Here is a 15,776-nt window from a genome sequence, read left to right as displayed (position 1 = left end):
AAAAAATTAATGGAGGATGTTACATCTTATTTTGAGGGTGGACTTGAGCATTTGATTTAATTCAAGGAACATGTTCTAATAGTTACTATTCTAAATTAATTTGTTATAAATAAAGAAGATTTGAGGTACTCTTCAAAGAGACAGCAATTCAATGACACACAAAATTCACCTGGAGATAAAAACAAGTAGAAGTGTCAGCTATTGCTCACTAATGATACGCCCGCTTTATCTATTCGGTAAACAGAAAGGTGAAGAAAAACGCAGTACACGGTAATGCATGTTCACATGAAAGCTGATAGCAAATTTCAGAAGGCTGTTATTTGTAGTTATGTAGATGCAACAAATATTTCATACATGGCCAGTATGTATTAGAATAATATATAAATATTAGGTAAACAGGAAGTTGATGAGCGATGTGTCTGAAATTGCATCACACGTGAAGCATGCTGACATGATGCTTGGTAACACATTTCATAAATTTTAGTTTTTAGAGAAAATGGGACGAAAATTGAATGGGACGGACGGACATATGGACGGACAGACGTGGATAAAACAGTATACCCGCTCTTTTGGAACAGAGATATTATCATTTTAATATGACATTGTTTTAAGTATTGATTGATTTTTAATCAGAAACAGAAAATGTAAGTTCACGATTAAAAAATAAACCAAAATACAAACATATAAAGACAGCACATGTTTTGAACAAGAATATGTGAGTCATTTAACAATTATTAATACAAATGTAGTATTACTGTCGCCCAAAGTATATATCTGTCATGCCTGAAGACAACAAGCTTCGTTGTAGCCTAGGAAACAAACTTTTTTCATGAGATTTTTGATTTGATGTGATTTGAGTTTTAGTGTTTTAACGCCACTTTTAAGCACCGTTTTTGGGCTATTTCGTGGCGGCCAGTTTTTATTGGTGGAGATTTTTGATAAATCAGAAACTTTAATTATTGAATTAACTCAGACACATAGATGTTCCTTTTGAATGTGTCGAAAAAAATATGAGAAGTTCGTGAAGGGAAAGTTGAAGTAATTTGTTTATCATAAAGCTAAGATTTTGTAGCGACATTTATTTACATGTCAATTTCCAGGTGTAATGCAAGTTGTGAAGTAGACCTACATATGTCTTCTTTTGTAACTTGTTGCTTCAAGTTCAACATTAATTGGTATAAAACCTCATTTTCAGGTGGAGGAGATCCACATTTTATGCTGAGGATTAATAGTATTGAATTCCCGATATGCTTTGATATCGATGCACGTAACGGAGATGTTATCCGGATGTTGAAAGATCAAATCGCAGGTATATATTGTCATTTGCTTATAGTGTTTTGATTAAATAAAGGTGCAGGATAAACAAATCAACAATTATATTACACTAATTCTCAATCCACAACTACTTCAATTGCTGAGGAACATAATATAAGCATTTATAGATGGTGGATTGACGGATGGGGTAGTCGAAAAAAAAGGGAATGAAAATTGCAGGGTTAAAGTATGTAACTTTAGTCTTGGTCGACACATCATTTGGTTTCTTGGTCGACACACCAATTGGTTTCTTGATCGACATATCATTTGGTTTCTTGATCGACATATCATTTGGTTTCTTGGTCGACACATCGTTTGGTTTCTTGGTCGACACATCATTTCGTTTTTTATTCGACAAATCACTTGGTTCCTTGGTTGACACATCATACGGTTTCTTGGTTGATACATCATTTGGTTTCTTGTTTGATACATCATTCGGTTTGTTGGTCGACACATCATTAAGGTTTTTTGGTCGACACATCACTTTTATTTACACGAAAAAATCTTCCTTGGCTTTCTGTCTTTTATTTCTCTTTGTATTCATTTTTTAAACAGGTATAACCATTAATGCTGGCATTGTAAGATCAACAATGAAGAAGAAAGATGGAGAGTTTAAAACATTCATTGGAGAAATTGTTATACTGGCACCTGCTGCACGAATTGATATAAAACCAGACGAAATTACATTTAATGGAGCTGTATTATCCTGGAATGACGCAAGCGTCTTTGAAATGGAAGGAATTAAAATCCACGTGAATGGAAATGTATTTCATGGTAGAACAGTACATATAGATTTTGGAAATGACATTAGTATTGAAATTCGCCGACTTATGATAGAAGGTACTGAACGTGTTGTTAGCTACCTGAACATGTACATCGATAACGAACAAGGAATATCGGATATGGCTGGTGGTATCTTAGGTAAGTTTTCTTAAATCATAATAACCTTAAAAGCAGAACTTGGTCAGGTCCTATATACGTTTCCAAGATTGGCAACACATTTAAATGTTGGCAGGTCTGCAACTGAAGTTTACTCGAGATAAAGTTAACAATGAAACTAGTCCTGCAAAAATATTAACTTTGACAAAACCGCCCAAAATGATCCAGACATATTCCATTGTTAATTTTTGGTCTGATCTGCTTCACTTTTAATTTTCCTTGAGATCAGGACCGCTTTGTACGGATTGATGACATATTTTAAAAATGTTCTTATTTCTCGATTCAACATACCGCATTCAAATTTCATTGGAAAAATATTATATTTTATAAAAATATATATACATATATATATATATATTTCTCTAATTCTTCGTCAATTTATCCCTTTCTGCACCCATTGTATAAAAAAAAATTTAATCAACGTGTGGTTCGTTTGATCTCAGTTCTTCATTGGTTAAAATCCGATTATGACGTCGAATTTTCTTGCTTTCCTCTGAATTTCCTATTGTGACGGCATGAAAAAAGGCGACCATGCCTGATGACGTCACATAGAAAGAACACATCTTTTTGCAGATCATTCAAAAAGAAGGAATAAACACTGGACACTTTTAATTTGCAAAACACTCATTTGCAAATCCGCCACCGCCTCTCCTTACACCTACAGTGTCGTGTATATAACCAAAATGTGCAGAATTACATGGGATTCAATAATTTCATTGCTTTTCTGCTGTAATTATTATATATATTTTGTAATTTGATTTAGAAAAACATGGGATTTTCAATATCCCATGGGATACGGCAAATCCCATGGGATTGACCATTATCCCATGGGATTTTGGTTAAATCCCATAGGATTTTTTTGGGTCCCATGGGATAATTGTAGTCCCATGGGATATTTGTTGTCCCATGGGACCAAAAAAATCCCATGGGACTATAATTATCCCATGGGATTTTTAATATCCCATGGGACAAAATAAAATCCTATGGAATTCAAATTATTAATATACAGTAATGTGTATGTTACAATGAATTCTGTTTGGTAGTAAAAAGTTTATAATATAAATATTAGTGTATTTTGGGTTTTTTCATTTTGTCACAAACATGTTTTTAATTTGTTTATATGACAATAAAGATTATTATTATTTTGGAAAGTATAATAATATTTAAAGTTAAAAAATAAAATCCTTTAACTGAAATAAAATGATGACATGTCTTAATAAAAGAAAAAAATATTGATTTGAAATCTTTGTCTTGTTTGTTTTATTATGCAAAATAGAACTGAAAAAAATATTTCATATTCTGACTGAATAAATTGACAAAGCACAGTTAATAGTTTACTCTTTTAATGAGGTAAAGTTTTCTTTGTTATAGTTCCATTGCAATACATGAATATGCAAACAATTTGAATCTTATACCTTTGTGGTGTTCATAATATTACGTTTATATTTGCAAATTTATAAAATAAACACTTTTCCTGTTAAGTTTTAGTTTTCTTGTTTCAACTTGCTATGTACAATTATTCAGTCCACTACATAAGAGTCAAGTAAATAAATTATTTCATCCACTAGAATATTCCTACAATTCTTAGACAAAACATTTTTGCAATCTGTTCTTCAAAAATCCTCCTCCGTACATCTTTATTGGATGGAGCGATTTAAATGAGTGGACAAAGCAAGTTCATTTGGACAACAAATTACTAATATATTTTTTCATTCCTCCCTTCTTTCAATTGATAATTACGTTGTTGCATTTACATGATTTAGTTCTTGTGCATCTATGATCCTTTTTGTTTATAGTCATTATGTTGAAATTTCCTCTTTCTTATGTAGGAAAAAAACACATTCCATTTCAAATTAATAAAAAAGTCACACTATATAGAAAAATATCAACTTTAAGTTTTCTGTTCAGTATTGACCTGTTGAATGATGATCATGAAAACCAAGATGTCTGACCTACAAATACACAAAACTCAAAAATTATAAATGAAGAGAAATACAGCAATAAAATGGCTACTTTATCATGTTTATGTACATTTTGATAAAACTTTCATTTGAATATTTAAAATTGTAAGTACTCTTATTTCAGTGCTTTGTGTCTATGGTTTTCATATTAGTTGTTTTTGTGCCTTGTTGCAGTCTTTTGAGTTAAGCCAATTGCAACAAATGTTTACAGTTTGTTCAAAGGTTGTGCTGTTATTAAAACCACTGTCCTAGGTTAGGGAGGGGATGGGTGCTCACAAAATGTTTATTTTATTAGTTGATATTTGCTATGAATTAGCTGTCAGTAACTGTGAGTACTAATAGATCTGTATGTTGAGTCTTTTTTGTTACAGGGAAAGAATAAATGTCCAGCCACATCCGGTCTGTGTTTTTGGTAGCTGTTTTTCTGCTTTGTTGCATTCTAATGAGTTAATAAAATTGAGAATGAAAACGGGAATGTATAAAAATAAGCTGACCCAAGAGCAGAAAAAAGCCCTTTTCAACTGATTTTATAGTTTTTATATTGAACTGACACTTACACCACTGTCCTTAATTAGAGGAGGATTTGGTGCCAGCAAACATGTTAAACCATGCCACATTTTGTAAGTGTCTATCCCAAGTCAGGGGTCTATTATTCAGTGGTTGTCAATTGTTGCTCTATATCATATTTGTTTTTTGTTTATTGTTTTGTGCAAAAATCAGGCACTTAGCTTTCGCCTTTGTGGTGTATCCCCCAAGCATGTTTAGTATGGATAGACATTATGCCCTTTTTAAATGACGCCATGCCCTTTTTGAATTGTTTTACATTTGTTTTTTGAATTTCATGGCCTTTTATAGATTACTATGCAGTATAGGGTTTGCTCATTGTCGAAGGCTGTACAGTGAACTAATTTTGTTAAATTTCATGTCATTTGATCCTTATTGGAGAAAAGTCTCAATGGCAATCATACCACTTCTTATTTTCATATCAATCCTGCCATATTTTGCCTGTCCGAAATCAGGAGCCTGTACATAGTTCAGTGGTTGATGTTGGTTCACGTCCATCATATTTGTTTTTTCATAACTTGTTCATTTTTATGAATTAGTCTGATATATTTGAAGTTTGAATTGATGTTTTGTTCCAAATTTTGTTTGTGGTGTCATTTATAGATGACTACAACATGTATAGGTTATGGGTTTTCTCATTATTTACAGGTCATCATTGGCCTCTAATAAGTAATTGCATTGCTTTCATCCACTTAATTGAACTCTGGTGGATAGTTTTCTCATTTACCATACCACATCTTATTTTCATAATCATTATTCAAGGGCAATAACTTTTATAGACGTGGACTTACCATTTAGGCTTTGTTGATGTCTGAAATCTATTTTTGTTGATAATCTCTTTTGTTTATAGTTTCCCTTTATCTTTAATGTTCTTGCCCTACACATAAAAGGGTAAACATTATCATTTAATGACAATAACTACTATTACATAATTAGTAGGCAACTGACAATTTTGGATCATTTGTATATCTTGTCATGCTCATCATTTTTTTTGTTTAATATTATCAATATTCTATGAAAATGAGGTCACAGTAATATTAACCTTGGCAGACAGACAACTTCTTATTTTTATATGACACCTTGCAGTCATTCCATACACTTACAAGTAGACATATATGCTTATAATATCTGATAAAAAGAAAAAACCAAGAAAACTTAGCATTGACCAAAGAACCATAAAATACGGTCATGGTTATATAAATCTGCCAGACAGACATGCACACCTTACAATCGTTACATCCGCCAAATATAATTTACCTGTTGCTTAAAGCATATGACAAACTGACAAAACAATGCAAACTTTTCATTGACCAATGAACCATGAAAATGAGGTCAAGGTCATATAAAACATGCCAGACAGACATGTGCATCTTACAATCATTCCATTCACCAAATATAGGGGCCTTATTGCTTACAGTATCCGAAAAATAGACCAAACCACAAAAACTAAACATTGTCCAATGTACTATGAAAATAAAGTCAAGGTAAGACGAAACTTCTCAGTCAAACATATCATGATATGCACCTTACTATCATTCCATACACCAAATATAGTTGACCTATTGCTAATTTGAAAATAAGAAAATAGAAAAACTGACAAAAAAACAAAAAAATAACATTGAGCAATGAACCATAAAAATGAGGTCAAGGTCGAATAAAACATGCCAGACTAACATGTACATCCTTAAAAATTTTCATACACCAAATATACTTGACATATTGCATACAGTATTAGAATAAAATGCTCCTCTGGGTGCAGCTTGATACGACCGCAGAGTTAGAACCCTGAACAGTTGGGGCAAGTATGGACACAACATTCAAGCTTGATACAGCTCTGAATTTGGATTGCGATTAAATATTTGACACAGCATAGGTTTCTGACACAGAATGAATGTGGTCTAAGAACTTAAAATTTTTTAATTTACCTATTATGGTCCAATATCCAAAATCTAAATACATACACGGTTAGATTCAGCATATCAAAGAACCCCAAGAATTCAATTTTTGTTAAAATCAAACTAAGTTTAATTTTGAACCCTTTGGACCTTAATGTAGACCAATTGGAAAACGGGACCAAAAATTAAGAATCTAAATACACGGTTAAATTCAGCATATCAAAGAAGCCCAATATTTCAATTTTTGATGAAATCAAATCATATCATTATTATTTGCTTTTATACATAAATAAAAAATAACCAACTTAAAATGGAAAATTTTGAAGAAAAAAAATAGGAAAAAAAAATCCCCCCCCCATTTTTTTAATCCCTTTATGATTCATCACCCCCAAACTCAATCTCAGCCTTCCCTTTGTAGTATGGTACCTTGCAGTACAATTTCAGAAAGATCCATACACTTGAACACAAGTTATTGTCTGGAAACTAGAAAAATGCTTGTTTTTTTGCCCCTTTTTGGCCCCAAATTCCTAAACGTTTAGGGCAATTACCCCCAAACTCAAACCCAGCTTTCCCTTTGAGATATGGAACCTTGTAGTACAATTTCATAAAGATTCATACACTTACACACAAGTTATTGTCCTGAAACTAGAAAAAGGCTTGTTTTTTGCCCCTTTTTAGCCCCTAATTCCTAATATTTTAAGCCCATTACCCCCAAAATCAATCCCAGCCTTCCCTTTGTGGTATGGTACCTTGCAGTACAATTTCAGAGAGATCCATATACTTGAACACAAGTTATTGTCTGGAAACTAGAAAAATGCTTATTTTTAGCCCCTTTTTGGCCCCTTATTCCTAAAAGTTTTTGGGAAATTACCCCCAAACTCAATTCCAGCTTTCCCTTTGTGATATGGAACCTTGTAGTACAATTTCAGAAAGATCCATACACTTACACACAAGTAATTGTCATGAAACTAGAAAAATGCTTGTTTTTTGCCCCTTTTTTGGCCCCTAATTCCTAAAATTTTGAGGCAATTACCCCCAAAATCAATCCCAGCATTCCCTTTGTGATATGGAACCTTGTGGTACAATGTCAGAGAGATCCATACACTAACATACAAGTTATTGTCTGGAAGTTACAAAAATGCTTATTTTTGGCCCCTTTTTGGCCCCTAATTCCTTAACTGTTGTTACCATAACCCCAAAAATCATTCCGAACCTTCCTTTTGTGGTATTGAACCTTATGGTAAAATTTCATATAGATCCATTCACTTAAACTAAAGTTATTGTGCGAAAACCAATGTGTCTTCGGACGAAGACGCCAATGTCATACCAATATACGACTGCAAAAATTTTTTGCGGCCGTATAAAAACTGGACATTTTTACCTAGGAATAGTGATGTCTTGGACTAGGAAAATTAGTCTGGGGACATAAATTACTGACATCAGACTAAATATACTAGTAAATTCTGTATCCATGGACTTTTTATACTAGTTATATTTGTCTGACCAGACAATTTTTATAAGGACTAATTTATCTCTTACACTAGTTCTCAGAGAGACATGTCACCTTACCTTGACACATAATTCTGACTCTGAACAAACCAGTATTTGCTCTTACTCCTTAATAATACTGCGTGCTTAGGGGAGAAGCAGCAAATACCAACTTTAAAGTCTTTGGTTTTACCCTGTTGGGTTCAAAATAAACAACCTTCTGCACTTGAGGTTAACACGCTATACCACGAGACCAGGCAGTATAATATAAGGAGTTTACCCAAGATTTAAAGTTTCCAAGTTTTTGCAAAAACTGGATCAAAATCATAGTTGAAAAGCAATAACTTTTTAATAAGATTTACAAATGTAAGTTTCTCTTTAAATATTACAGTTTTAGAGATAAAAAGGCAAATTCAAGAAATATGAAGAAAAAAAAGAAGGTAAAAATCTGTATTTAAGGCAACAACTCCTATGAGTCAGCTGCCAGTTTTGATGCCATTTAAAATGGACAGTAGATTTTATTTTTCAACATTCTGATCATTTCTACCCTTGTCAGATATCGTCTATCTATTTTGGCCTTTTGTAGCTTATTACGCAGTTTGGCTTTTTAGCCCATTGTTGAAATCTGTACGGTGACCTATATAGTTGTTAACTTCTGTCTTTAGTTTATGTTGAAGAGCCTACGGTGACCTATATAGTTGTTAACTTCTACGTCTTTAGTTTCTGTTGAAGAGCCGTCACATTGGCAATGTCCAATGATACCATATTTGTATATGTTTTTGTCATTTAGGTGTAAGGGAGTTACCATTTGATTTTTATGGGGGGGGGGGGGGGGGGGGAGTAGGATGAAAAATGTTGTTCTGCATTTTTTTTAAGTTGTAATCTCTGTCCTGCCTTTATATTTTTCACTCTATTCGATCCTGCCTTTTTTTTTTATTAGTTTATCCTGACTTTTTTTTACATAAATTATCATCCTGCCTTTTTTTTTTTTGCCATGTTGCTCATCCTGCCTTTTTTTTTTACTCAAAACTCCTGTCCTGCTTTTTTTTACAAATTTCATCCTAGCTAACCCCCCCCCCCCCCCCCACCATAAAAATCAAATGGAAGCTCCATAAGGAGACAACCTTTTGATTTTCTGGTGGGATAAAAAGTGGAGACAGATTTTTCATCACCTGGCCTGGTTAGTTTTTCAGGGTTCGTAAGGATAGAAAATCCGGCAAATTGTAACAATTAAACCCCTGTTGTACGACCATATTTGCCAAAAGATTAGTCCAAAAATTTATGACGTCTTGCAAGGCTATTTTAACTGTTTAACTTTTTTCTGGTCACATAATAGTCAAAGTTGTGACTGAGTGCGTAAATATGAAGATAGATAGATAGAAAAAAAATTAAAATAGTCTTGCAAGACGTCATAATTATTTTGACTACCTAAAAGCTGAGACTACTATAACACATGTGTTATAGTCAGAGACATATATACACAGAGATTGGCAACTCCGTGAAATCCCGTTAAAAAACGCGGCCCGGAATGAGATTCTCGTCGATAATTATTCTACAACATGTAGACAAGTCAGGGATGAATAACCTCGATAGCTAATCAAGAAAAGTAATAGGAAAACTTATTTCAGATCAAATAAATTCTTTTTCTAAAAAACTACTTGAAATAGTTGTATTTTTTTTAATGTATTTGATTGAGAAAATATTTTTTTCTTTTTTTCGGCATTTCTTTTAATTTAAAAAGTAAAATCTGGTAATGATCATGATATTACAAGAAACATTTCTTTGCTAAAGTTTGCTTCTATATTACACAGTGAAATTATGTGTGTCCGATTTTCCGGTAATTATTTCCTTAGAGTTGTGACTGTGGATTCACTGGTGTGCGATTACGCAATTTATTGCCCTCCGATCACCTGAATTTTGCCGGAGGTGAAGTTCTAAGTGGATTATTACTTGGTAATTGTTTTTACAACTAAACAAATTCTGACATTATTTTAACCATGACCAGAACTTTATTTTAACAGAAACACTGGGCTATACTATGAATAGGGTAAACGGACAGAAAGTCACAGGACATAAAGTCACAAATTGGATAGGACAAAAATCACAAATAATTTATTGACAATTGTTTGAATATATAAGAGAAAGATCTTCAAATAATATCTTTTTGTACATTTATTCATTTTTAAGTTCAGGGAATTGTTCATAAGCCTTGATAAATGAAAAATTATTAAATTTTAATCGTGCAAATAATATATTTCTTGGCACCATGAAGCCATTTAAGTGCCAAACCACTTTGACATTTTGTTATCATTACAATTATTTGATCATCATTGATATTTATTGAATAAATTTTAATTACAAAGTTGCTTCATATATTATAGTTCAATAAAAAATCAAAAAATTATTTTTAAAATTAGTGTTTTCTTGTTCAGAGAAAAATAATCTCAAAACTGAATTGTGACTTTTCGTCCGTGACTTTTTGTCCTGTGACTTACTGTCCTACATTCTACTATAGTATTCAATCAGGATCAAAAATAGTCATTTAACATGTCAAAAAAAGAAATCAGAAAGCAACTTTTTTACATAAAAAAAAATATGTAGCCAGTAGAATTTTGTCTCGTGGAAAACGGATTTAAATGATTAATTTTTGATTGACCTACAATTACATTATTTGTGGAACCTTTGCATGAATTTCCTAAATGAACGTACATTATGTACAGTGTTGTCGAAATCACTATTTTTGCTGTCATGAAATATAGAATATGAATCTGTCATTATTTGTAGTTTTTTATAGACTTAATATCACAGACCCTGATTAAAAACAACGTGTATCATAAGTACAGTAAAATGCTCTGCTGAACTGTAGAATTTTAATGTTCTGTTTCATAGACCACAGAAGTACTGCAACATCCTTATCTTTACTCTTTCCTATCGGGTAGTGAAACTCGAGTTTGAAATTAGAAAGATTTAAAATTGAAGACAAGTTTTATCTTATCTTTTGTAGGTTTATGTTTCGGTGCAGTGCTATGTGGGCTGTTATTTTTTCATTTGTCATTTTTTTATCTGTGTTACATGACCTTGTACTTTTTGTATTGCCCCTTGACATCTCCTGCTTCTGTTTAAACCTTTACCACTAATATCTCATCTGGTTTAAATAAAATAGTGTCTCATTCCCGGAATTTGTTATACAGGAATTCATTTTAATATCAGTTTTTTATAAGCATATAAACTGCTTGGTCTCTTCACACAATTTATGTTTAGGACGGAATGCATCAATAGGTACATACATGTACCAGGTCACCAATATATAAGTACACGTTATGTGCTTTTGACCTCCACAAGAATTCTTAAACATTCATAGATGTGCAAAGAATATTTTTGTCGTTGGGTTGTTGTCTCATTGACATATACCTCACATTTCTGAATAGTCATAGCAGCTGTGCCTTTTCAATTTATTGCAGAAAATATTTGCATTAACATTTTTCAAAATAGGCGAGGTGAAACAGTGATCACAGAATGAGGACATGTAAAACTGAAACAACACAACACAACAGATAAATATAAACAAGCACCATTGCTAAAGGACTGAAACAAACATAGATGATGACTAATATGAGCGACTAGTAGTGTACAAGTAGAGTGAACATTTCTTGCTTCTTATTCTACACATTTTGTCATTTCATGTAAACAATTAAATATGTTATTTTCCGAGGAGAGGAAGGAATTTGTGAAACGAAATATTTTGTCTTTAGTACTGTCAAGTTATATATTCACAGGAGTGTTGTTGAATAAATGAACATTTTCCTTTTTTTTACATTATGCTACCTTTTTGCTACAAAGGTAGCATTTCCATTCTCATGATATACAAATATTATAGAGTGGCCTTCCAATGATAGTCATACATGTAAATCATTGTCTCATTGGCAATCATACTTCATCATCATATTGTTATACATGTATGTAAAAATTATGTACATGTATACTTTGTAAACGTAAAGAAGACAAATGAAGTTGAACACAAGATATTTATTTGCATTTTTATCCGTATAGTCTCTGCACAACTGCCACTTCTGTTTCAAATTCAATAGATTGAATGCGGAGTCTTGTATTTATTCTTAGTTCAATGATGTCACGCATACACATGTACATCAAGTTTGGCATATGAACTATGATATTTGAACTACAATAATGTGGTGTTTTCACAGTCAGGATAAGCACATGTCATTTTCTCTCTTACAAAACCATTTTTTAGTATCACATTGATAGTAGTACATGTAATCGGTCCACTACATGACTGTGCAGTAACATTTGAAAAAAGTCATCACTAATAGTTGTTCCTGTCTGCCAGGGAATCTTTTTTTTAAATCAGAAAGGCTAGGGAGTCCTACATTCAGCACATGTATGATATTACATCTCTTGTATGCTGCACTGTTAGGTAAATTTGATCAACATCTTTGTTCTTTTATAATATGCAGGATCCTGTTAAAAAAAAAATGCTGTCAGATACTGAATGTAAATATACATGTATATAAACTTGTAAATGTCATCAAAGTGGTGGAAATAATGAAAAAAACAATTTATATACACAAAACCGGTATGTCTTGGGAAAGTAATTCCTGTGATCAATGGTGATGGGTACATTTGTTCTTTAAAGATGGACAATTTTATAAACTGTAGCCATGGACAGGTGCCTGTCTTTATATTGACGAGAATGAAAATGGCCGACAGCTTGAATGGTCATTTTTAATTGTAAATTGCATCAAAGCTGGTGAAAATATGGAAAAAACAACTGTTATACACAAATCCAGTATGTCATAAGAAAGTAATTCATGTGCTGGGAATAATTATTCTCTAAAGATGGAAAAGTTTATTGACTGTAGACATGGACAGGGGCCTGTCTTTATATTGAAGAGAATGAAAATGGCCGACAGCTTGAATGGTCATTTTTAATTGTAAATTGCATTAAAGTGGGTGAAAATATGTAAAAAACAACTGTTATACACAAATCCAGTATGTCATAAGAAAGTAATTCATGTGCTGGGAATGATTATTCTCTAAAGATGGAAAAGTTTATTGACTGTAGACATGGACAGGGGCCTGTCTTTATATTGAAGAGAATGAAAATGGCCGACAGCTTGAATGGTCATTTTTAATTGTAAATTGCATCAAAGTGGGTAAAAATATGTAAAAAACAACTGTTATACACAAATCCAGTATGTCATAAGAAAGTAATTCATGTGCTGGGAATAATTATTCTCTAAAGATGGAAAAGTTTATTGACTGTAGACATGGACAGGGGCCTGTCTTTATATTTTAAACATTGAACGTGGCCGACAGCGAGAATACTGAATTTTAATTGTAAATTGCATCAAAGTGGGTGATTTAATGAAAAATTCAACATATTTACACAAAACCAGTATGTCTTGGGAAAAGTGATTCATCTCATAAATGGTTTTATTCCTTTTCGAATGAAAAGGTTTTAATAAAAAATACGTCCGTGTAAAAAATTTTCATAACGTCCATGTCGGCCAAGCTTTCCCCTTATTATTGACCACAATAAAACGTTAATCGTCACAATATTTTGACTAACAATTACTACAAACTGAATAAAACAAGGTAAATAATTTACGAAATTGAAATATATACTTACATTATGCTGTTTTGAAAAGCTTGATGTAAAATAAAAATCGAAGCGGTGGTGAACTTGTCATGATCAGATGCAAAATGGCGATCTCGTTAAAGTCTCGTGTGATGCGTGTTTTTAATTGGATTTCGCTGACCACTGTTACAGTTGCCAATCTCTGTGTATATATGTCTCTGGTTATAGTAGTCTCAGCTAAAAGTAAAGATGTAACCTAATTCTTACTTGTTTGGGGAAAAGGAGAATTAACCGAACCACTATTCAATCTAAATCAGTGAACTGAATTATTGTCTTTTGCAGTAGTCCGAGTCGACATCTGTGACTAATCATGCAAATTGATAGTCAACAGCAGGGTGTCAACAGTATACCTTTTTCAAAATGTCAGCTTACGACATAGAATCACTGGTGATAGGGGAGTGTAACCAATAAATTGATCCTAAATCAGATAAGATTTTCCCAGTAACGGAGAACCCCTTTCTTTGAGTGACTCTTGAGTGAATATAAATAGTGACGGGGGTCTCACAAATAAATATAAATCTGAATTACAGGAACATCGATAAGCAAAGTAAACTTACATATTAATCTCGAAGTTATTTACGTTAAAGACAGACTGTGCTCCTGAATTAATGTATTAACTTATACATTTGCGTATATTACTCGGGGGGGGGGGGGGGGGCACTTCCTATATACAAGGTGATAGGACGTGCCGCTGGAATAGGTCACTTTTTCCAGCTTGAAAATATGGGAATAGGTGGGGAAAACTGTCAGAAATATATGATAAGGTCGATAAAGTTCCAATTACTTGTATATGTACTTGTATATGCAAAGCCCTGTCATTTTTTCACAGCCGAAAGTCTCGCCGTAAGTAAACATTACACACAGAATCTTAGCCTTAAATATTCCACTTTTCCAACACACCCCACGAAACCCAACCAATATGGGAAAAGGTTACAATTTTACCGACGCAATATACGAAAAGGTATACATTTTTAAGATCTAAATTATATGAAAAGGGTGGGGTAACAGAACCCAAGCGACACCCCTATCAATTAAGTATTGAAGTGCCCCCTCCCCCTCCCCACCCCCCGATGTATTTTACTGCTACAATCACGCGACCGTTGCTGAGCAGAGAACCATACTTTCAAGCCCTGGTCATTCTATACTAACAGTTAGTATAGAAAGTCCCTGTAAAAAGGCAGGCAAATCCTAACAGTACTGTAACTTAATGATACATGTATATCAAGTTACAGCACCTCATCCAGCACAGTAAGCACACTGCATGGTGTGTGTCAGTCTTATAATTAAAACTGTGTAGGTTCATATCGTTTGATTCAACGTTTTTTCGGATATTTTTAGGACCGTTGTCAACATGGCGGTCAAATCCGACCTGCCACTTTGCAACCTGACCTGCAAAAATATAATTCGACTAAAAACAAAGCCAGTCAAAATTGCTTTTTGAGACTGGGCGACTGAAAAAGTTTTATAATGTGACCTTGTGACCCTACTTGGAATTCTCCATTCATCGGCGTGTGTCGGTGTGGCTAAAAAGGGGGCATTGTTTTTTTTTCTTGGGACAAAAAATTGTTTCTATCTTTGTTAAAAAAAATCAAGACCAATCATAAACTTTTTTTTCAAAACTCAGTGTCGTATTTTATTGTTTTCCCAACAATGTTTAATAAAAGCTTAAAATGTTTGTTTCACTTCTCTCTGACTTCCCTCCTGATTTTTTTTCTCAAGAAATTATAGAATCTGTAAATGGATATATGTCTGTAGTCACGGTCATGCATTTAGATAAGAAATTCCAGCATGCATCATCAAATAATTCATGTGTATTTGTGACATCAACAAAACTGAAACATTATATTATTTCCCAGTAATTATGTAAATCATTTTGATTTACAAGTATATATGTCTGGGACTTATGCATGTATATATCTCACAGGCACTTGTCTCAGAAAAAAAATCTATATACTT

General features: G+C 33.0%; 1 protein-coding gene and 2 long non-coding RNA genes across 7 annotated transcripts in view; 1 reads left to right on the top strand and 2 right to left on the bottom strand.

Moving 5' to 3' along the window:
* The window catches only part of LOC127700030 (inter-alpha-trypsin inhibitor heavy chain H3-like), a 147,191-nt gene that overhangs the window by 121,233 nt on the left and 10,182 nt on the right, over positions 1 to 15,776 (top strand). For 2 of the 3 annotated variants that reach the window (XM_052203474.1, XM_052203475.1), the window contains exons 10-11: positions 1,196 to 1,309; positions 1,870 to 2,235. The exons of the other annotated variant lie outside the window; for it this stretch is intronic. In XM_052203474.1, coding sequence (XP_052059434.1) covers positions 1,196 to 1,309; positions 1,870 to 2,235 — 480 coding nt within the window. The remainder of the gene's footprint in view (positions 1 to 1,195; positions 1,310 to 1,869; positions 2,236 to 15,776) is intronic. 3 annotated transcript variants of the gene reach the window in all.
* On the bottom strand, positions 3,580 to 14,941 carry LOC127700037 (uncharacterized). Of its 3 annotated transcripts, none has more exons than XR_007981406.1 (3): positions 14,171 to 14,941; positions 5,570 to 5,655; positions 3,580 to 4,205 (listed from the first exon to the last, which is right to left on the bottom strand). It is a non-coding gene; the product is annotated as an uncharacterized LOC127700037 (long non-coding RNA). The 3 variants fall into 3 exon arrangements; XR_007981405.1 differs by lacking the exon at positions 14,171 to 14,941 and adding an exon at positions 14,028 to 14,158; XR_007981404.1 differs by lacking the exon at positions 14,171 to 14,941 and having other exon boundaries at positions 5,570 to 8,199.
* Positions 12,173 to 13,978, bottom strand: LOC127700041 (uncharacterized). The gene is made up of 2 exons (XR_007981410.1): positions 13,812 to 13,978; positions 12,173 to 12,640 (listed from the first exon to the last, which is right to left on the bottom strand). It is a non-coding gene; the product is annotated as an uncharacterized LOC127700041 (long non-coding RNA).

Source organism: Mytilus californianus, unplaced genomic scaffold (assembly GCF_021869535.1).
Source record: "Mytilus californianus isolate M0D057914Y unplaced genomic scaffold, xbMytCali1.0.p SCAF_47, whole genome shotgun sequence".
NCBI lineage: Eukaryota > Metazoa > Mollusca > Bivalvia > Mytilida > Mytilidae > Mytilus > Mytilus californianus.
This window is presented reverse-complemented; position numbering and strand designations above follow the sequence as displayed.